This window comes from Taudactylus pleione, unplaced genomic scaffold (assembly GCF_031769625.1).
Source record: "Taudactylus pleione unplaced genomic scaffold, aTauple2 ptg000571l, whole genome shotgun sequence".
Classification (NCBI taxonomy): domain Eukaryota; kingdom Metazoa; phylum Chordata; class Amphibia; order Anura; family Myobatrachidae; genus Taudactylus; species Taudactylus pleione.
The window spans coordinates 1,402,764-1,426,764 of NW_028284973.1; the positions used below are offsets into that span (position 1 = coordinate 1,402,764).

The 24,001-nt window shown below is 45.2% G+C and overlaps 1 protein-coding gene across 1 annotated transcript in view; it reads right to left on the reverse strand.

The window, feature by feature from the left end:
• Positions 1-18,182: 18,182 nt before the first annotated feature.
• VWDE (von Willebrand factor D and EGF domains) overlaps positions 18,183-24,001 on the reverse strand; it is a 138,417-nt gene continuing 132,598 nt past the window's right edge. The window contains exons 28-30 of the mRNA XM_088453096.1: positions 23,240-23,335; positions 23,025-23,128; positions 18,183-21,096 (exon numbers count right to left, since the gene is read on the reverse strand). Of these exons, the coding sequence (XP_088309222.1) occupies positions 21,082-21,096; positions 23,025-23,128; positions 23,240-23,335 (215 nt within the window). The 3' untranslated portion in view covers positions 18,183-21,081. The remainder of the gene's footprint in view (positions 21,097-23,024; positions 23,129-23,239; positions 23,336-24,001) is intronic.

Sequence of the window (24,001 nt, forward strand, 5' to 3'; positions counted from 1 at the left end):
TGCGCGGAGACACGGCACAATCTCAGTAGCGCATGTCGGAGGTTAGAGCTGCCGCTGAGCTCCGGCAGGTCCTGGAGACTCGATGCTCAACGTTCTCTTTCTACGCTGCAGATGGAGACAGCACCAGAGCGTTCCTGATCCAACATATACTCATCTGCTTGCCAACACGCTCTTAGTGTACTTTACTTGCGCTGCAACGACCCTGCCCCAAACCTTTCCATTCATCCAAAGGCAGGCGTAAGTGACGGCATTACACAAAACCGCAAGAGCGCATATGTGTAAAGGCACCGTGTGTCCAGTACACGAATTCTGCAGTGCTGCCCTGAGCATCCTTAGGATCCTGCAGGTGGCCCCCCCCACTCAGACATCAGATGTGACGTCATGATATGACATCAGTCGCACAGTGAATAATCACCTTGCTATGATGCTGAAATAATGTATTTTAACGAATAATCCATCCTTATTTTCTGAATTATAAATTAATACCTTAAAGGACAATAAATCACATTTATTAGCCCTTTGTGACCCTACATACAGTATTAGGTAAAATATCACCAGCCTACATACATCACCAAGTACATACAATTACATTAGGACTCGCTAACATAAGACTGATACAATAAGCATAGGTAATAACGGCAGCTAATCTCATTAGTATTGTGTTCAACTAAGAAACAACGGATACAGTAATTACTGATTTAATAATGAACCATAAGAAGGGTGGGGTCACTCTCGCCCTATTACTGACTAATGGGCCCCATACATCAGAGATGGATTGCCGCGATCCCGCGAAACTGCAACCCGGCATCGCAGGATCGCAGAATGTCAGATTTCATCGATTTGACGATCGCGATCAAAAATTTTGAAATGTCTGCAATGGCATGCAGTTGGGAAGTCAGCGGACCTAATCCCGACAGCCGGCTTCCCGACTGTCATATCCCGGCAAGGGTCTAAAGACAGGCGTCGATATGCCGACGCCTGTCATTAGACATACGCCGGGAGCCCGGCATCCCGATCGAAGGGATGCCGGTTGCCGAGCGCGGATAGCCGCAGGGTGGTTAGGTTTAGGGTTCCTGGGGGGACTTAGGGTTAGGCACCCCCCAGGAGGTTAGGTTTAGGCGGCGGGGAAGGGGGGGGTTAGTGTTAGGCACCCCCGGGGGGGACTTAGGGTTAGGCACCCCCCCGGGTGACTTTGGTTTAGGCGGCGGGGAAGGGGGGGTTAGGTTTAGGCACTTAGAGGGGGGATTAGGGTTAGGCACTGGGGGGGGAGGTTAGGGTTAGGCACCCCTAGGGGAGGGTTAGGGGGTAGAAAGAGGTTAGTATATACTTACCTTTGACCATCGGGATTTCCTCCTCTGTCGGGATTCCAACCTCCGGGCATGGGTCGGGCGGTAAATCATACCGATTCCATTTGCGATCCGGCGATGGATCGCAGAACATCGATGGTGGGCGATCGGAAATTTTCGATGACGATCGGAAATACCCGATCGCAGCCCTGCATCGCGGCGATCCATCACAGATGTATGGGCACCTTAAGACATGTGCTCCCAATGGGATTGGATTAATGAGCAGAAAATGTACAATTAGTGCCCGGCCACCGTCCTGCAGCATCAAACCTCAGCAAGGACAAGAGAAGGTTCTGAATCCCTTCCAAGTGTAATCGGAGCCTAAACAATCTGGTATTTTCCTGCCCTGGGGGCCTAAGCCAAAAGCCAGCCACTGTAGCCACGCCTTGCCAAGCGGCAGCTACTTCTGACATTTATGCTGTGACTTCACTAGATCTATTAGAGCTGGGACTGATGCACATGGAGATGATTAAGCTGTGTCAGACACTGTTTGTTTTTCTCTCCCCCCCCCAATGTCCAGCCATATTACAGGCGTACGAATGCATTATTCATTAGGCTGAGCTATTCCTTCGCCTGAACAGAGCCTCCTCTGTCAGGCAGCACAAAAATGGAAAAGTTGGCTGTGTCACAGAGGAAGGCAGGCGTACTGATGGGGCCTCTTACACAGAGGAATGACAAATATGTGGAAATGGTTTCCCAGATGAGAAAAGGAAGATACTGCCATCGGCTGGTGACTTTAGGTACAGCATTCACAAAATCGTTAGGTTATCTCTCTGCGAGCGTTGGGTCATCAGAGCTGGGACTCGGAGCAAACTTTCCTTACAAAAGCAGGGAAGAGATCAACAAGTCACTGACCAGAAGAGGGCAGAAATATAATGTAGAAATACATAGGGGAAGATTATTATTGTATGATTGACTGCTGTAAAATTGTGATCAGTTATTCAGATCATGGCCGATCGCTGCTGCACTGACAAGCTGTCCACTCGCAGAGTGGCACTGGGTGTTGGAAAGAGAGACACTAGGGGCTGGAGATAGAAACACAGAGGGCTGGAGAGTGACACTGGGGCTGGAGAGAGAGACAGTGGAGGTTGGAAAGAGACACTGGGAGCTGGAGAGAGACCGTGGGAGCTGGAGAGTGACACTGAGGGCTGGAGAGAGAGACACAGGGCCTGATTCAGACCCGATCACAAGCGCTGAGACCCGGATAGCGACAGGCAAGCCGTCACTCCGGGTCTTGCACCAAAGGGGGGCGTGCTGTCAACGTTGAGTGACAGCACGCCCCCTTTGGTGGGTGGGTCGGGGGGGTGGCTGCCCAGATGGAGGCGTTCCCATGAGAACAAGTGATGTCAGTGGGAGAGCTTTCGGCTCTGTTTGAGCCGAAAGCTCTCTGGGGCTTGCGGCAAAGAGACCCACCACAAGGGTCTTGTCACAAGCCCGATGGTCGCGATGGTCTTGACCATCGCGACCATCATCCTGGCCGCTCGCTATAGCTGTGGGTGGTCACCCAAAGCTATGCGAGCGGCCAGGAGGCTGTTCTAAAAAAAAAAAAAAAAAAGACCGGCCCTGATTCAGAGCGAGCGCTCTGTCAGAGCGACCGGCTCTGAATCAGGGCCACTGGGAGCTGGAGAGAGACTGTGGGAGCTGGAAAGTGACACTGAGGGCTGGAGAGTGACACTGGGGTCTTCAGGGAGAGACACAGGGGGCTGGAGAGTGACACTGGACACTGGAGAGAGAGACACAGGTAGCTGGAGAGAGAGATACTGGGGGCTGGAAAGTGACACTAGGGGCTGGAGAGAGAGACACTGGTGTCTGGTTGGTGACACTGGGGGCTGGAGAGAGACACTGTTATATGACAATGACATTGATTATATTTCTACTCAAACAGACATCTTCCAGACCACATGATCTCTAACGTGAATACCGACTGAAGTCAACATCTACCCAGGGAGGAATAATTCCTTCCGAGGTTCCCAATTGCAGAAAAACCACATATACTGTGGGTAAGGAAAACTCTCAAACGACTGGCCTGTACCTACCAGGAACCCGGGGATGGGGGGCCTCTAAAAAAGATAGGTGCACGGGGCCATATTATTTCTGTTGCCAGCCCTGGTGCTGTGAGGCAGCAATACTTATCATGGCACCACCATGCTGCTGCATTTTAAACTGTTATGTCTATTGTAAGGGTCAGTAAAACACGTTTGTACTTGTAATACACTTTATGTAACACTCAAAACAACAGGCGGATCAAAATCTTTATCTGCTCTATCAGCCCCTATAACATGCACATACACATACACAAAGTACAAATGAACCATACTTATAATTAAAGTATTTACTTATGTGAGTATTGTAAAAAAAAGTTTGTTTTTTATCCACAGAGCAAAGGATTTTATGGTCTTTGAGTTTTGTTTAATTTGGACTACAGTGCCACCCACTGGCCATTGAGCAAACTACATGTTGTTAAGAATAACATTTACTGCAAATACTGAAAGACAAACTTTGTCATGTTTCTAAATTATACAAACTATTTAATAAGAAATGTAAGCAGCAATAGTAGAATTTAATACTTTGCACAACATTCAACAATCAACTCTGATTTTCAGGAATCCCTTATAATGCATGATTTTAGTTTCAAAACAGCTGAGATAATCTATTATTATTAGTAGATGTTGTTATGGCCCTGCCTGTTTTTTTATTTTTATTTTTTGATTTCCTCTCGTCTCTTTCCTTCTCTTTCCTCCTGTCTCTTCTTCAGCACTCCCCCACTTATTTTCTCCTTCTCTCTCCCCCCTCTTACTCCATCTCTCTTTTGCCCCTCATTTGTCTATGGGGCCTATTCATCAGCGGGGGCTGTATGGCCCCCAATGATGAAGTATTCACCTCGCTGCGGGGGATACTTTTCATCATTGCTCCGGTGCAGGGACAGCTGCTCTGAAAAGCAGCTGTCCCCGCGATTAGTAGCGCAGCTACAGAAGTGACTGCGTTACTTAACTGTCCTGACCTGGGTCAGGCGGAGGAATCTGCTCGAATCTCTCTTCGCATCCCCGGAACTCCTTCCCATAGGAAGGAGCGGCACTATGAGAACAAGTGCCGTCTGAAGATGGTGTTTGTTCTTGCAGGCAATCTCCGAAAACTTTCAGTTTTCAGAGTTTACTGAATATCAGGTGGTCCGTTTGGTACCCCTGATGATGAATGGCCCGGTAACCTAAATATGCAGTAATTAGCGTTTCTTCATGGTTACCGGGCCATTTATTGTATGATGAATAGGCCCCTATGTATCTTATCAGCACTTGATGTTATTATATGGATAATCCTTAGCATCACCTTTTTTCTTTTCATTTTATTATTGTATTTTCTCAAACGTTCTCACCTTTTCTCCTCTACAGAATGTTTTTTCTCTCTGTATGTTGCCTGTGCACCCTGGTGTGTCTCTCTCTTTTCTTCTACACTGTTACACATATTTGGTTGTGGATAATGTGATGTTGTTATTGTGTGATTATCAGGAGGACCTGTGTTGTCGGTGTGAGTTGGTGTGTGATGAGTAAGTATGGGAAACACCAGAGTATGGGAAACACCAGAAGTGTTTAGAGACTGTAGATGTGTGAGAATAGACATTATTAGAGGACTTTTTCGAGGATGTTTGAACATTCCACAACTGACAATCCGGATAGACACTATCTAAATATCTCCAGAGAAGAATTTAAAGCGTTTAAAGACTGCAGCCAATGACAAGACATTGTTATACATGGTGCCAACATAGAAGACACCATAGATTATAAGGACGAATTGAAGCAGCAACTATGTGATCATACTACATACAGCTCTCCAGAATGAGCCAACATCTGTGTTTAAAAAAAAAGAGGATTATCTATATTATATTAGGATTTTGATTGTATTACTCGAAATGGAATCACCAATTGTCAACTGTTTGTATCTATATGCTTTTTCCATTGTATTCCATGTAAAATGTCTGATCCTTCTTCAGTAAAAACAGTATGTATAAAAAAAAGGACTCTATTTTAGAATACGCTGTCTCTTTAAACTTATTTTAAGAAACAAATAACGTAGAGCTCTTACTGTAGATCATCCGATCACCCCCTTGTTTTATACAGTACCTAAGATACATAAGAACATTTTTAGAATGTAAGCTGTTACGAGCAGGGCCCTCTACCCTCTTGTGCTTCTCCCTACTTTAGTTTCATCTACTCCTTACTCACCACTAGGGCACCTAACACTGTATTGTCTGGAATCTGGAATCTGGAATTAGATTGTCAATCTGTAAGTCGCTTGTCTGCAACCTGTTTATGTACTTTGTAAGGCGCTGTGGAACACTTGTGGCGCCATATAAATAAATTATAATAATAATAATAGTACTCAACAAAGAAAAAAGAAATATGTCTGCACTCTACCTATTTAATTATTCTAATTTGATCAAATAGAAAACCCCAAAATACTTATATATTAGTCAATTCTTAGTTATGGGGGTGCAGCTCTAGTCCAACCAAATAATACAGAAATGTAAAAAAAGAAAGCCAGGGGTTGCATTATCGTGGGTGCACAGACAGAAATATATATACAATAAAATATAACTTTTATTATCATTGATTTAAAATAATCCCCATAGTTGGGAAATGTACAGTGAAATATATAAGAAAAACAAAGAAATTAAACGTCCATTTACGTGAAAGAATCAAAGAAAATAATTAGTGAAAAAATAATAATAGTAAAAAGCGAAGTCCACTAATGTGTCTCTACAGGGCCGAAACTAGGATTTTAGTCACCCAGGGCAAGGCAGTAATTTGGCGCCCCCCCTCCATGTTTTGATATTACTGATTGTTTTACTGCACCCCCTAAACACCCTCTTTTACTTACCCATAAAAGCACAGAAAAAGCCTCTCGCCTCACAGCCCTCCTCATCACAGCCTCACACTGCAAAGCCCTCTTCACAGCCCTCCTTATCAAGGGTCCCTCACACCACAGCCCCTCATGCCACATACCCTCACTACATAGCGCTGCCTCACTAAACACAGACCCTCACTATACACAGCCCTCCCTGCAAAGCCCTCATCACAGCCCTCCTTATCAAGGGTCCCTCACACCACAGCCCCTCACTACACAGCGCTGCCTCACTACACACAGCCCCTCACTACACAGCGCTGCCTCACTACACACAGCCCCTCACTACACAGCGCTGCCTCACTACACACAGCCCCTCACTACACAGCGCTGCCTCACTACACACAGCCCCTCACTACACAGCGCTGCCTCACTACACACAGCCCCTCACTACACAGCGCTGCCTCACTACACACAGCCCCTCACTACACAGCGCTGCCTCACTACACACAGCCCCTCACTACACAGCGCTACCTCACTACACACAGCCCCTCACTACACACAGCCCCTCACTACACAGCGCTGCCTCACTACACACAGCCCCTCACTACACACAGCCCCTCACTACACAGCGCTGCCTCACTACACACAGCCCCTCACTACACAGCGCTGCCTCACTACACACAGCCCCTCACTACACAGCGCTGCCTCACTACACACAGCCCCTCACTACACAGCGCTGCCTCACTACACACAGCCCCTCACTACACAGCGCTGCCTCACTACACACAGCCCCTCACTACACAGCCCTCCCTCACCGAACAGCCCCCCTCACCAAACAGCCCCCTCACTGAAAAGCCCCTCACTACACAGCGCTGCCTCACTACACAGCGCTGCCTCACTATACACTGCCCCTCACTACACACAGCCCCTCACTACACACAGCCCCTCACTACACACTACCCCTCACTACACACAGCACTCCTTCACTGAACAGACCCCCTCACCAAACAGCCCCCTCACTGAAAAGCCCCTCTCATCTCCCCACCAGCAACAGCATACTTACCTGCTGGCTCTTGCACAGCAGCGGACTGGAGGAGGCTGCCTCACTAAACACAGACCCTCACTATACACAGCCCTCCCTGCAAAGCCCTCATCACAGCCCTCCTTATCAAGGGTCCCTCACACCACAGCCCCTCACTACACAGCGCTGCCTCACTACACACAGCCCCTCACTACACAGCGCTGCCTCACTACACACAGCCCCTCACTACACAGCGCTGCCTCACTACACACAGCCCCTCACTACACAGCGCTGCCTCACTACACACAGCCCCTCACTACACACAGCCCCTCACTACACAGCGCTGCCTCACTACACACAGCCCCTCACTACACAGCCCTCCCTCACCGAACAGCCCCCCTCACCAAACAGCCCCCTCACTGAAAAGCCCCTCACTACACAGCGCTGCCTCACTACACAGCGCTGCCTCACTATACACTGCCCCTCACTACACACAGCCCCTCACTACACACAGCCCCTCACTACACACTACCCCTCACTACACACAGCACTCCTTCACTGAACAGACCCCCTCACCAAACAGCCCCCTCACTGAAAAGCCCCTCTCATCTCCCCACCAGCAACAGCATACTTACCTGCTGGCTCTTGCACAGCAGCGGACTGGAGGAGGCGGCAGCGCCGTGTGCACTGGAAGCACTTAATTGTGATGGACGGGGCTAACGCCGCGGCCATCCTCAGCGCAGGGCACTGTGAGTATGGACTGGAGAGCTGTCATGACATCTCTCTCAGTCCTAAGAGACACTGCAGGAGTCAGGGGAGGGGGAACAGCAGCAGCAAGCTGCCTGCTGCCATGTGTTATGGTAGTGGTGCGCACAGCAGAGGAAGAGCCGGGCCCACCGCTACTGATACTTATGGCACCAGAGTGAGGCGCCCGGTGCACATGACCCCTCAGCCCCCCCCCTAGTTGCGGCCCTGGTCTCTAGTAATACAAAATACTGCCTGTTAATTGATGCTAAGATATATCTGAAAGGATCTGAGAAGTAATTTCTCCTAGTATAATAAGGCCTGATAGTGGCTGAAATTATCAATACATATCTTTATCATAAAGCACAGAAATTCAAATGTAGGCACTAATTGTCTCTATCCCACAACAGGGAAATCCTCCAATAAATGACCAGTGGCCGCAGAGACAATTCATCAAAAAGGAAGATCTATAATGAGTTAGATCAGAATAGTGAGATTGTATATTCCTAGATACAATTTAGACTAAATAATTCTTAGAGGAATATAACTTTATTTGCTTAGTCATTCGTGCTGGTGGTCTCACATGCCTCTCAACCAAAATAGGCAGCATACATAATTAATTATTATAAAGTTTGTTATATGCATTAAATGCATATGACACTTTCAATTGGATATAATACTGTATGTATTCACTTTGTCATAAATACTGACAATTTTTCAAAATTGTTCCCTTAGATTATACATATCAGCTGCAGTACTGATTGTTATATTTGTCAAGTGTATGGGATATTTTCCCTATTTGTATGCAATAATGACAGTTTGTTAAGAAAAAGAAACAGTGTTTATATCGAAACAATGAAACATTAATTTAAACAATCAGTAGGATTGCCGTGACATACTATTGAAGTTCCACTGATCGTTATATGTCACTCTTATTGAGAAGTACACACTCAGGCTATCTATTGTAAGCGCTGATCTGTTATTTACAGTATAGGACTAGTTACTGGCATTTAATATGTTTATCTCCATTGAGGGCATTCATAATGTACACGATGAGACCAGCACTGATCTCATATTTTACAACATTGAACTTATGACAGGCAGTTTATATGTTAATTTCAGTAAGGACATAGTTAGTGGACACGATGGACGCCGACGCTCGCGTTTCACTGCATAGACAGCTTTTTCAAGGCTAAACCTTGAAAGGTGACTTTTTCAAGGTGACCAGGAGCAGTGAAACGCGTTGGTGTATTACCAGGATTCAGGCACTACCAGCACCTACACATCCCTGCACTTCATTTGGAAGTTCAACATATGTGGATTTTTCTTTATTGGAAGCCCCTATGACCACCAGCTCAGCACCAGGAAACTGAGGATATTGACTTGCGACTTTGAGCACCCCTTCCCAGACCACCGCCACTACATATTGGACCACTCCTAAGAGACTCACAGAGGTAATATTTGTCCATTTAGGAGGGTCCCAGCGGTGAGGACTTAGGGCCTGATTCAGAGCCGGACGCTATTTGCGCTCGTTCGTCCAGAAAATAGGGGTGGCTATTCAAATGAACCGTTCGCTCTTTGCGGTCTGTCCACGCCTCTATGTCTGAACGAGCGAACAAAACTTGCAGTAATTTTTTTAAAAAATATGCCCCCTGGCCGCTCTCATCCTACGTCATGTCCGCTATTTATTAGATTAATCGAGTACATCGACCAGCATATGAACTGCTCGCTATTCTTGTGGTTGGTTTTTGCTACCACAATCTTGCGAGCAGTTCTGACTATAAAATAACCCAGTGACGTGGTCAATGACGCTGCTGTATTAATTATGCACACCCATAAAACGCCCGTTTTGACCTTTAAGCACGCCTGCGTTCAGATCTCCACTCCCCGTTTTCAAGCACCTTCCCCTGTTACCATCCACATACGCCTCATTCTGTCACTCAAATTATCAGGCATTCGCTATATAGCGAACAAATGATTTTTGGCCGCACTGACTGGTTCGCACATGCGTATTAAAATCCGTACGCATGCGCAGTTGTGCGAACATCGGTAGGAGCGACTCATCGGCTTACGAGCGGCTCTGAATCAGGCCCTATATGTGCTCAGTCCCTTATTGGATTTCCATCTTTGGCTGATTGATTCTTCAGGTTTTACCAACAGAACTATTTTCTTGTTTACCCATGGCGCGGTATATTGTGTAGTGCCTGAAATGGGTATTATTGAGGTCATCCAGTCATTACGATTTCTGACATGCATGTCGATATTTCAATTCATCAGTGCCTTTTTTTCAATTTTTAGTATTTTTTCATTTTTCAATTTTTTATTTCATTACATTATTTCTTTCATACTTGCAAGTATTGTTCATAGATTGATTGACACCTAATGTTATTTCATCTTTTATGTATTTATGTGTTTTTAGTATTCAATAAATGAGTTTAAGCTTTAGCGCTGCTTTCTACATTTAGTTTTTTGGATCTCATGGACACATGCATGACATAGACACAGAAACATGCCGGTATCTCATGGACACATGCATGAGAGTGACACAGTAACATGCAGGTATCTCATGGACACATACATGACATAGACACAGAAACATGCAGGTATCTCATGGACGCGAGATCGCGTCAACATGGCTTCGTCCCCCTCTTCACAAATCCGGAGTAAACGGCATTGTAAAGCGGGGGGCAGGGCCACGATGACACTATTCAGTGCGAATCGCATCACCGGGCCCACCGCTGCGGGTGTTTTGCTAGTTACTCTGCGGGGGGCTTGCGGGAGGCTTGCCTGCCTTCCCGGGGGGCCGGGAGCGGCACCCGATAATCAGGAGGCTCCCAGCCAAATCGGTTGGGTAGGCAAGCCTGACACAGAAACATGCTGGTATCTCATGGACACATGGATGAGATAGACACAGAAACATTCTGGTATCTCATGGATATGTGCATGTATTTGTGTTACTCTGACCTGCTCAGGATAAACTTGGACCTCTCCTTTTCTCCCTATATACATCCTCTTTAGGTGAACTCATTAACTCCTTTGACCTCCAATATCATCTCTATGCTGATGACACTCAAATTTACCTTTCCACCCCTGAGCTCTCCCCCTCGCTCCTTACCTGTATCTCCAACTGTCTCTCTGCTGTCTCTTCATGGATGTCCCAGCGCTTTCTTAAACTTAACATGTCTAAGACTGAGCTGATCATCTTCCCACCCTCTTCCACTACATCACTTCCCACAATTTCATTATCCATTGATGGCACAACTATCTCCTCTAGCCCCAAAGTGCGCTGTCTTGGAGTTATCCTAGACTCCTCCCTTTCCTTTAAACCACACATTGAGCACCTCTCACATTCCTGCCATTTCCACCTAAAAAATATCTCCATGATTAGACCCTTCCTCACCCAGGATGCCACTATAACCCTCATCCACTCACTGGTCATCTCCAGATTGGACTACTGTAACCTTCTCCTAGGTGGCCTCCCAGTCTCTCACCTCTCTCCACTACAATCGGTTCTCAATGCTGCTGCTCGGCTCATCTTCCTCTCCAGATGTTCTACATCTGCTTCCCCTCTCCTTCAAGCCCTACACTGGCTCCCCTTCCCCTTCAGATGCCAATTCAAGGTTCTTACACTTGCCTACAAAGCCCTCACCAAATCCTCTCCCGCATACATTTCTGACCTTCTCTTCCTTCACACTCCCGCCCATCCACTTTGCTCAACAAATGCATGCCGCCTCTCTTGCCAACTGATTACTTCCTCCCACTCCCGCATCCAAGATTTTGCCCGTGCTGCTCCCTACCTTTGGAATGCTCTCCCTCTCCCCATCAGACTCTCCACCGCTCTACAAATCTTCCAACGGGCTCTCAAGACCCACTACTTCATCAAGGCCTTCCAGCTCTCATCCTAGCTCACCTCATGCTCTTTCCTCCCTATCTTCCCCTTCTGTGTCACGCCTGTCTGTCTGCCCCTCCCCTTAGAATGTAAGCTCTCACGAGCAGGGACCTCTTCCCTCATGTGCTTCTCTTTACATTTTCTTCTACTCTCTACTCCCCATAAGGGCACCTAACACGGGACCGCCAACTCCCGGCAGCTTATTGTGAGTGTTTTAATCGCTATTTCAGCAATGCATATAAATCGTGTCCTTGTCCTGCACTGTAAGTTACTTGTTTCTTGTTCACCTATTAGTTCTATGTACTATGTAAGGCGCTGCAGAACACTTGTGGCACCATATAAATAAAGGATAATAATAATAATAATAATAATAATAATAATCATCTCGCTATCCTGAAGCTGGTCTATTGTTTTTGCGATTTCTCAGGCAGTAATATGTGGGAGTGAAGCAGTCGCACTCTATTACATTGCCCGAGTTCTATCTGGAGAATGGGAAAACATCTGTATGCGAGATGCCCGAAAAATGCCAGTTTACATTTGCGAGTAAAAAATGCGAGTTCAGCGCAAAACTCTCACTTTATACAAATTCGCACTCTATTACATTTAGCCTGTGCGTCTTGTCATGTTTTATATTTTCCTCACAGTGGGGGTACAGGTGCCACCAGCCAATACTGTCCCGACATAGTGGCACTTGATCTCCAAGTGCCGCCATGCCGGGGCTGGCTGGCTAGGACCTGTTGTCCTACTGTAAAGGGCACTTTATTAGCCAAACTCACACTCACACTACATGCTTACCCCTACTCCATGGCCTCTTTCTCTGCTTCATTATTGCAGACAATAATGATGTATGTTACTGTCGTAGACTGCTCACTGTTTTTCCCTTTTCCATACATTGCGTCAAAGTCCATATACAGTACTGCGTCAAGATCCTCAACTGTGCGACTTTCAAAAGCGACATGTTCTGTTAGCTGCTAGCGACAATGTCGGAGATGAACGGTGGGGGGATTCACCGGAGCAGCAGTCAGTTAGAGTACAAGGGTCATCATGAAAACAGCTCATTATATTAAACACTGCATGTGCGACTTTATTCAATTACTGTGTGTGCGGCTTATTAGCAGTTGGTTGTGCGACTTTTTCGCAGGAACAAGCAAAATAAAATCCCTGTTCACTGCTGCTCCGGTGATTTACATCTGTGTTTGCGACTTTATAGTGACTTCTTGCACAAGCAGCGGATCTGAGACTCTTCAATACCAGTCCCTGCGGCTGCACTTGCATACAGTACAATTGGTTTTGCACAGCCACTGCATACTCAATCACAGCTTTAGCGGCAGACCTTTCTCAGCCAATCAGCGGGTGGTTGCTATTGTTGTAGTTCTTGTTCTGCAAGCAAGATTTCACTACATTGGATATTTCCCACATGTGCAATAATGTTTATCACAAGCGACATCTGGTGGCCGTAAACCAGTATTACACTCTCCGGCATACTTATACACTATGCTGCGTCTGAATGCACCACGTTGCAACTGAATATGTCTGGGCGCGGGCATATAAGACTCGACTAGCTGGGCGCACTACAGGACATATCTGTTTATTATGCCCTCTATCCTGGGTAGAACCCCTGTCCCATCTGAGGTGAAGCAGCCCCAAAAGCATGTCACTGCCACCACCGTGCGTCACAATAGACACAGTGATCTTTGTGTGATGATCATCTGCTCTGTCTTTGCTTTAAACGCATCTTTTAGAATTAAGGCCCAAAAATGTCAATGTTGGTCTCATGAGAGCATACTACATATTCCCACATGGTTTGAGGTGATCGGATGCATTTTATTTAGACGGGCTTGTATGATTTTTCTTTGTGAGAAATGGATTCTGTCTGCCACCCTACCCCATAGCCCAGACCTGTGCAGAATACAGGAGACTGTTGTCACATGCAGGAAGGAAGTGACCCGTTCCTGCCAGAAATTCCTGCAGCTCCTGTAACATCATGTAAGGCCTCTTAGTAGACCCCCTCGTGAGTTTTATCTGTGTCCTGTAATCAACTTTAAAGGAATGTACTGATTTTGTCTATCTACAGTATCTATCTATTGTGAAATGCATTGCTCCTATGTGGTCTAATGTTGTTTGATATAGCATACCTCCCAACTGTCCCGAATTTAGCGGAACAGTCCTGTTTTTATACCGCTGTCCCACCCGAAGGCCACAGTGTCCCGCGGTGGGGGGGAAGCATACACCGCTGCTCTGCATAGCAGAGCAGCGTGTATGCAGAGCGAGAATAGATGCTGTGCGCATGCGCACATCTATTCACAGTAGGGGGGGAAGCCCGGGGGCAGCCCAGCATCTCGGAGATATGGGCCACGCCCCTTTACGTGTAGGCAAACCCCCCTTTCAGGAGCGCGCGCGCCTCCGAAGTGCTGATGTCCTGACTGGTTATAATCAAATGTTGGGAGGTATGATATAGTTATCTCTCTAATATCTTATTACACATTGCAGGCCGGCCCACCTGTGCCTCAAAATAAGGACAATGATTTATAATGAGCTGTTGGCTGTTACAGGCGCACTGGAATTTCCTGGTTCTCACCTAATTAACAATCATGCAATTAAAGTGGATGATACCTGACAAGTGTATTTTATGATTGTCTTGGTAGCTGAACTTATTGCACCGACAGGTCATTACAGTGCGATAATATGTTCCGGCTATGTATTAAAGTTTTGCAATACAAAACTAAGTACAAAAATGTCAATAATTCTTTGGGTTTCTGGGGTTATATTGTAAGTAATATTTCAGCTCACACTATTATTATATTAGGCAATAAGCTGTATCATTTTCCAGATCCATTTACTACCTAAATTTGTGATCATATTCGTTCAGCACTAAAAATGGCTACAGCAGGGCTGTGTGAGGGGTGGAGCAATGAGAAGCCAAAACTGTTAGAGCTCGCAGCTCACCATCTTTATACTGCTACCCAGTGGCATATCTAGAGGAGGTTGAGTGGGGCATGTGCCCTGGGTGCCATGGCAGGACCGACAGAGGAGGGTGCACTCAGCCACCGCTGCACTATTAATGTGCTGCTCTCTCCTAGTCTCTCACTGCTCTGACTCATTCGTCAGTAGTGAATGATCACCGGTCTCTAGGGATGGCCATCGATGATTCATAATCATCGATGATTTATGGGCGATGTCAAATGTTTTTCTCATCTGTTTGAAAAAATGACAGTTGGGAGCTGATTGGCTGGAGCACCATTTATCATACACAGCGAGTTTTATCACTCCTTGTGATTGATAACACTTGTTGATAAATAAGGCCCTAAGACACATGCGCAGGTGAAAAACATCGACCATTTGCCGAATATCGGCATTGCGTGCGATTTAGAATCAGGCCCTGTATGTCTATAAGACTCGTGTCAGCTTCCATATTTATACTTCATGGAAAATCTTCTATAACATAACAGAGTACGAAACATTTTCTGTTAACAAAATTTTATTCAAATTTTAAACAAACAACAACTCATTGTAGTGATTGTGCGGCACATTACAGATACCTCTATGCACGTCACGTATTACCTTACACCATGGTTTTGACACAGACACCGTAGGTACAAGAGGTACCGAGTAGAACCGAACTGCTCATCTCTAATATTTATTACTAATTAAATAGTAGCATTAATCATTTATATTTTTGTAAGTCTTGAGCTACTGTGTCCGCAAACAACAAAAAAATCCATAGAGGTGTCAGCGCCTATCTGCGACGCTTTCACAAAATAGAACGGGATCCTGGGAATTGTATAATTAGTGAAATTCCAGATATTAAATTAAAAAAGCATCCATGGTTTTGTAACCGTGGATATTAGGGGGTCTATGCACTAAGCCTTGGAAAGAGATAAAGGGGCTAATTCAGCATTGCACGCAAGTGCAGCGCTGAACGCGGATTTTCAATTATCGGAAAATCTGCGTGTGCAGATGATCGCACTCAGCCCCCTGCTGTGCCTCTGCCTGATAGACAGAGACATTTAAGGGGCTATGCGGGGATGAATGGTGTTCCCGCAAACAGGGGCGTGTCTGCCCCGTATTCCAGGAGTAGCAAGGCCAGGGGCTGCGTCCATGGATGCAGTTTCCTAGCCTCGCAAGCTGGCCAGCCTGAGCAAGCTGAAGCTTACTCAGCTAGCCGGCCGTGGTTATTCCTGCCTGCAACCTCATACACCTCCTGCTGCATTTGCATATCTGCTTGCGTGCAGGTTTGCAATTCCGTTCAGTACTGAATCAGGCCAAAGTGGAGGGAGATAAGTTACCAACCAATCAGCTACTGTCATTTTTCAAACACAACCTGTAAAGTGACAGTAAGGAGCTGATTAGTTGGTACTTTATCTCAGTCAACTTTCTCTCTCTCCAAAGCTTAGTACATAGATCCCTAGGTATGATATTAATTTTATAATTGTGATTAAGGGGCCTATTCATCAGCACTTAATTTTTACAAAAGCAGGTGAAAATGAAAATTTTCACCTGCAATTGTAAAAATTAAGTGTTCGGGCCATTCATCACGAAGGTAAAGCAGGAGTTATCACAGATCTACACCCCATACACTAGTATCACAGATATCTCCTACTTACCTGCCTTTTGCAGAATGGCCCGCTGTCCCCATACACTAGTATCACAGATATCTCCTGCTTACCTTCCTCTCCCGGAATGGCCCGCTGTCCCCATACACTAGTATCACAGATATCTCCTGCTTACGTTTCTCTCCCGGAATGGCCCGCTGTCCCCATACACTAGTATCACAGATATCTCCTGCTTACCTTTCTCTCTCAGAATGGCCCGCTGTCCCCATACACTAGTATCACAGATATCTCCTGCTTACCTTACTCTCCCAGAATGGCCCGCTGTCCCCATACACTAGTATCACAGATATCTCCTGCTTACCTTTCTCTCCCGGAATGGCCCGCTGTCCCCATACACTAGTATCACAGATATCTCCTGCTTACCTTTCTCTCCCGGAATGGCCAGCTGTCCCCATACACTAGTATCACAGATACAGTATCTCCTGCTTACCTTTCTCTCCCGGAATGGCCCGCTGTCCCCATACACTAGTATCACAGATATCTCCTGCTTACCTTTCTCTCCCGGAATGGCCCGCTGTCCCCATACACTAGTATCACAGATATCTCCTGCTTACCTTTCTCTCCCGGAATGGCCAGCTGTCCCAATACACTAGTATCACAGATACAGTATCTCCTGCTTACCTTTCTCTCCCGGAATGGCCCGCTGTCCCCATACACTAGTATCACAGATATCTCCTGCTTACCTTTCTCTCCCGGAATGGCCCGCTGTCCCCATACACTAGTATCACAGATACAGTATCTCCTGCTTACCTTTCTCTCTCAGAATGGCCTGCTGTCCCCATACACTAGTTTGGGGACATAATTCATCAAGCTCTGAAAGTATATTTTCGGAGCTTGCTGCAGGAGCATTTGCCATCTTCAGATGGATAATGCTCCCGTACTCACCGCTCACCCTGCTCCTTCCCTATGGGAAGGAGGTCCGTGTCACGTAGAGGGATCCTATAGGTCATGCATGCGCACAAGAGCCGGACGTCGAGGCATGACCTATAGGTCGCGCATGCGCACTCCAGTCACTGCTCCGAAAAGGATTTCGCATCAGCTGTCACCACGACAGAGCAATCAGGGCTGGCTCCAGGCACGCTCCGAGCGTGTGGCCGCCCAAGGGACTCTGGGTCTGGGTGTAAAAGATCTCCGCCCACCTCCCACCCGCTACCGTAATTATTAATTTCAGTGGGAGGGCGCAGTGGGGCGGAGTGAGAGCATGGGATAGCCGTGACACCTAGCGCTGGCACTGGGAGCCATGATGAATTGCTCCTGACTCCACGGCGAGTTAGAATGTTAATTAACATCATGAATAGGCCCCTAAAGCTTTAACTTATTGTCAAATAATTCAGAAACATTTCATCCACACATTTTAGATCGTGTTACAGTTTATTTACCTTCTCAGATCTCCTTTGTCACTGGCACCGAGTATAAAAGGAGGATACAGTATAGGGTAACATGTAACAAAATCACAATTATTTTCTACATTTAACATTCAGATAGACATATTCTCGTTTCATGTCTTTAAAAGGCACCAGTGTTTTTATATATATATATATATATATATAGATATAGATATAGATATATATACACACAGGTCATACATAAAGTAATATTTATCACAAATATTCCCTTCAACTCCAAAATAAAATACAAAATATATTTAGTATAAATCTACACATTCTTATGAAACTATCAAAGTCATTTTTCTCTTAAATTAAAAATAAAAAAAAACTTGAATGCTGTCGAAAATGTATAATAAGATGTAGGAAAACACCTATAACAAAGGCGTTTGCATAACAGTATAAATCTTTGTATAAATGTTGTATTGTGCTATTAAAATGTGTTATCTCAGTTAAACTTTTCAGAGGATGTTTAATGATACAAACCGTTCTCTGCACAGAGAAACAAAAATAAAATATCACTCGCGTAACATACATGTCCATCTTCCTTTAAGTATCATTCATCATTCATGATCCATTTCGTTAACAAGCTAAACCCTGTTCTATTAATCTATCTATCAAGACCTCACCCCGCTCCAAACCCTCATCCTATCACTGTCATCATTAAATTGATGGGCAGTCCCAGCTCTACAACCAGCAGCGCTGATAGGGTATAAGCCACATCATTCCCCGATAGTTTGGAATTCTGAGAATCAAAAGTCTGCTACAGACTGGTGCATTTGTATCGGTAGAGGGTGCAAAATAGTCAGAAAAGAGAATGGTCTAGGTGAATTGGGTGCCTTAAGTTGCTCCCTTCCCCCTTTTTTCATTAAGAATGCTGCCAAAAGTCATGGGATAGCAGTATGTAATGGTAGGTGGTGCCACTGTACTGTGATGCTTTGGAAACGCCCAAACCTGCATCAATCTGACATCTTCTGAGTCAATTTGAACATCGGCTAGGCTGCTCATGGAAAGGCAACGTGAATTATTGGAGTTCGCATAAGGCATAATATTGGGTGACTGATGGATGGGACATTCCATGTTCAAAGTTGTGAGGACATTCAACATTCCTCAATCTCAGGTGTCACGTGTGTACCGGGAATACTTCAAGGAAGGCATTACCACTCACTGTGGGCAGCACAGTGGCCAATCTTGGGTGCTAAATAACCAGCGGCATGCACGTGCACATTCAGCGCAGGAGGTACCATACGCATATCCAGCAAGTCAGTGCAGCGTTCTTTAGCTTCCGTGGGTTATGGGAGCAGAAGACCTGCCAGACTGTCCCTGTTAACAGAACCACACCTGACACAGCGCCTCATCTGGGCTTGTGACGTCGCTAATTGGACCCTGGAGGACCGGCAACATGTGGCGTGGTCCGATGAGTCACATTTTGGGCTGAAGGTAGGGTGTGGCGCAGACCCCATGAGGCCATGGACCCTAGTTGTCAACAAGGCACCATGCAGGCTGGTGGTGGTTCCATAATGGTGTGGTTTGGGTCCACTGATCCGTCTGAACACATCATTGACCAGTAACCACTAAGTTGCATTGCTAGATGACCATTTGCAGCCCTTCATGGACCCAAGAACGATGGAATATTCCAGCAGGATAATGCACCATGTCATTGGTCCTAAGTTGTCCAGAATTGGTTCGAGTAGAACTCTGGAGAGTTCCGACGAATGGTGTGGTCAGGAGAGGTGGAGAGGTCCATTTGCACCAAAGATCCTACACCTACAAATATCAGGGAGCTGTGGGAAGCTATCCAGACAGCATGGGTCAACATCTCTCCAGAGGTCTTCCGTCCACTATGGAATTGATACGTCGAGTTGCTGCACTTCGCTGGGCTAGAGGGGGTCCTACACAAGACTAGGCAACTATCCCATGACTTTTGGCACTTCAGTGTACTGAATGCACAGGAATGGCCGGGTCAGTGGTATATGGAACAATGGGAGGTTAACTGGGCAGGTCTGATCTTCTTAAAATGGTTGTAGGCAGGTTTAGCAGGGGCCATGTAGCAGTATGTCACCGCATTCCACTAACAAAAATATTGCAGTCTATTAGAATTAAAGAGTGATATTATAATATATAACAAGAACATTTTGTGAGGTCACACAGGACTCCACCCCTTTTTGTACTCAGTATTGGAATGTACGGGGTGATGATATCGCTTGCGGCATACTTGGGGTCCGAGGCTTGCTGTGTACAGTATATTAATTTACTGCCTCCTTTGTGTTCTGCGGAACAGATAAGCTGTAAAGTGATGTGCAAGTGTTTCAGTGGTTATCAGACATGAAGAGAGTATGCAATAATGAGTTGAAACTAACCATGACCAATCAGGTATTTGTTTTCACCCGTCTGACTAATAAAAGGCGTGTTCTCACTGGATGCTATAGATCCTTAAACTTCTATGACATTTGCACCATGGGACTATATATACTTGCACCACACATTACGGCTCATTTACTAAGACTGCATATAGGTGAAAACTTTGCCCAGACCACCAGCAACCAATCAGCAATTAGTTGTTATCTGCCTTGTGCATATCGGACAATGAAACCAATTGCCTGTTATTACTATTTTTTATATATAAAGCGCTGACTTATTGCATAGTACTGTACATTGAGGGTACCATGACCAAAAACACATCACATACGACACGAAACAGAAGATAATTTTGCATGTGCATTACCAACAAATGTGCTCTATTCTCCTTTCTTATCAGACCGTCTGCCATAAAAGTTTGTAAATGTCCTTTTATATTTAAACACTTTTTGTTTAATAGAGAAATGTTGGTTTTAAACTGGAGCCTAAGCCCACAAAATGAACCAAGCTTCCCGCTCATAGAATATTGATATCTTGAATGCTGAGTCCTTTTTGCAGTAGTAGTAGTATTATTGGAATTAAAACAATTTAGTAACTCGCTGAACACACAGATATGTACAATGTGACTGAAATTGATAGTGTTCCTCAGACTTTATGATTTTACTACTGAATGTTGTTTTTTTTTTCTCTTGACCAAAACTGGGGCCTTATTCAGTCTTCTCCTCTGAGCCCTGCCGAGATGTAACGTTCATGTGTTATAATGTCACCGGTAATGGCTGTGTGGATACCAGGCATCCTGTATTCATCCTGCAGTATATTTTGTTGCTTTTTTTTTAGTGTCCATTGAATTGTTCAACTCGCATCTGTGTCCTTATTAAAAACTTGCTCACCCCCGTAATACCTGCAAATATGTTAATAAAAAAACAAAAATGAATAAAACGCTTTAAATCAAATCATGTCTTTAAAGGTCTTCAGTTATAAATATACATCAGAATACACTTGTTTGTAATGTGTACATTGGCACTATACAGGATATTAGGTTGTAATGTTATGGATATTATTTTATTAAAACGAGTTTACTTAATGGTACTTTAACACTCCCTGATGTAGCTGGAAGCAGTGACCTAGGGGTCTATTTACTAAGCCTTGGAGAGAGATAAAGTGGATGGGGATTAGGTACCAACCAATCAGCTCCTAATTGTTATTTTTCAAATATAGTCTGTAAAGGGCAGCCTGCTCTCACACCTGATAAACTCACTATTAGAGGAGGCTGGCTCTCTCAGATCTCAGGCCACTTGGAGGTTAATATACTGTAGCTTAATTCACCTCTGTCAGTAATAGTAACTGTTTTGCTTGTAGCTTAACCTGCATTTATGTATTTAGAATTAGATCTATTGTTGCTAACTCAGTTTGTCTTTTGGAACCTACTGACTTCTCCTGCCCTGATGTTTCTGGATTTCATGTTTGTCTGTTGCCCCAAAACCAGTCTACTGCCAGCCCTGACCTAGCATTGTCTTATTATAGCTTTGTCTACTGCCAGCCCTGACCTAGCATTGTCTTATTATAGCTTTGTCTACTGCCAGCCCTGACCTAGCATTGTCTTATTATAGCTTTGTCTACTGACAGCCCTGACCTAGCATTGTCTTATTATAGCTTTGTCTACTGCCAGCCCTGACCTAGCATTGTCTTATTATAGCTTTGTCTACTGCCAGCCCTGACCTAGCATTGTCTTATTATAGCTTTGTCTACTGCCAGCCCTGACCTAGCATTGTCTTATTATAGCTTTGTCTACTGCCAGCCCTGACCTAGCATTGTCTTATTATAGCTTTGTCTACTGCCAGCCCTGACCTAGCATTGTCTTATTATAGCTTTGTCTACTGCCAGCCCTGACCTAGCATTGTCTTATTATAGCTTATCTACCAACATTCCTGACCCAGCATTGTCAAAACATTATAGTCTATCTGCCGTCAGTCCTTCTATGGTTTTCCGTCTATGGTTTCCTGTCCTCGATGGCAACTACTGATGGTGCCATGGATGGAGAGTGGAGACCATGATTGTTACACATTCCATGTCTGTCCCCAGTTAAAAATGACTGACTCAGGATGAGGGCAAACGAGCAACAGGAGCTCCAACAACAAAGCACTAAAAGCTGAGATTGTATTATACCCACAATATATCTATGAGCTGTGTGCTTCCAACAGTTCTGCGCAGTATACACTCATACAAGTCATGAGCCAGTGACGTGCGGTAAGGTCAATGACTGGGGAGGCACACATGGAGATGGGTCTGAGTGCTGGGAGCCTATCTCATCCCTTTACTCACTGTAACTCCCCTCACTACACTAAGCTTCAGTGTCCATTGATTCAACTACTTGTATCACTGTCTTCTCTTGCTGCTGCTTACTGAGCTCCGATCTCTAAACACTGCAGTGCAATATCAAAGGTGTACATCAGTGCTCAAGGCACGCCCCCCATACTCAGAGGCATGCCTCCATTAGCTCTCTTTATGTGCAGCTTACTGACCGTGGTGTGGCCCCTCCCCCAGCTCTGCAAGCAGTATCTGACTCTATAGAAGCGAGGCTGAGCTGTTGATGCCTTATCTCTCATCTCCCTGCAGTCCCAAGGAGCTCCACAAAGCTGAGTGTTAACTATAAAAAGGATTACAATAAACAAAGAAGATGTTTATAAGTTATAAATATCTTCTTTGTATTATTCTAATAATTTTTTATATCAAATCTCAGGAGTATGACAGCTCTGCCTCCCCTGCCTACCCTGACTGCACGTCCCTGCTTATTTCCTATCCCACTACATCCTGAAAAACACTTATTACCTGTAATCTCTGACTACACGTTACTCCGGCATATCCTGGGCGGCAGGTACACACATTAGGCGACGCACATCGGCCTCCGTATAAACACTTGTAATTGCAGACGGCTGAAATCATTCAGGAAACACATTAAACAAAGAAACATTGTTCCAGGAAATTATATGTATAAATATAAAAAAACAAACAAAAAAAAGTACAAAAACCAAAGTATCACTTACGGGTCTGGCACTGAGCCCCTTCCCATGCCGGCGGGCACTGGCACATGTTAGGGCCAATGCACTCGCCCTCATTCCTACATTTCGGTAGGCATATTGCTGTTGGAATGCAAAACCGTAATTAATTAACAAAATATACACACAGTGAATAGACTTATAGGGCAAAATTTACTAAGCAGCAGGTTCTAAACCACGGGGATTTGTAGCCGGTTTGACGGCGGGTTCTAAATGACAGCCCTGTTCTATTCTATCGTAAAATTTGTTTTGATGGCAGTTTTGCAGTGGTTTTGGTCTTCATAAATCTGCGAATAGCAAAACTGCCGCCAAACCGCTGGGGTTTAGAACACGCCGCTTAGTAAATTTTGCCCAGAGTCTATGGAATAGTCCAACATTGCATTGAGTGTGATTCCGTCCTATTCAGCACAGAATTATTTGTTCCTTAAAGGATGGATAAATATTGTATAACATTAATTTGTATTCTTAGGTTTATACAGTACATAAATATTATTCAGATGACAGTGAGTTGTACAGGAGAACTCCTGCTAAGTAGTTATTTGGAATCATATGTTTTTCCCCTGACATAGGGCCAGATTCATTATGGATCGCAACTGCGATTGCAATAGCATTTACGCACGCAGCCTCACTGCGATAGTATGCTAATCCATTGCGATCCCTATGCTGCTGCAGCACAACACAAGGACGCCCACCTTACCTTACTCACATCCGTAATCCTTAGCAAGAGTGCGAAACCATCGGTAACATGGA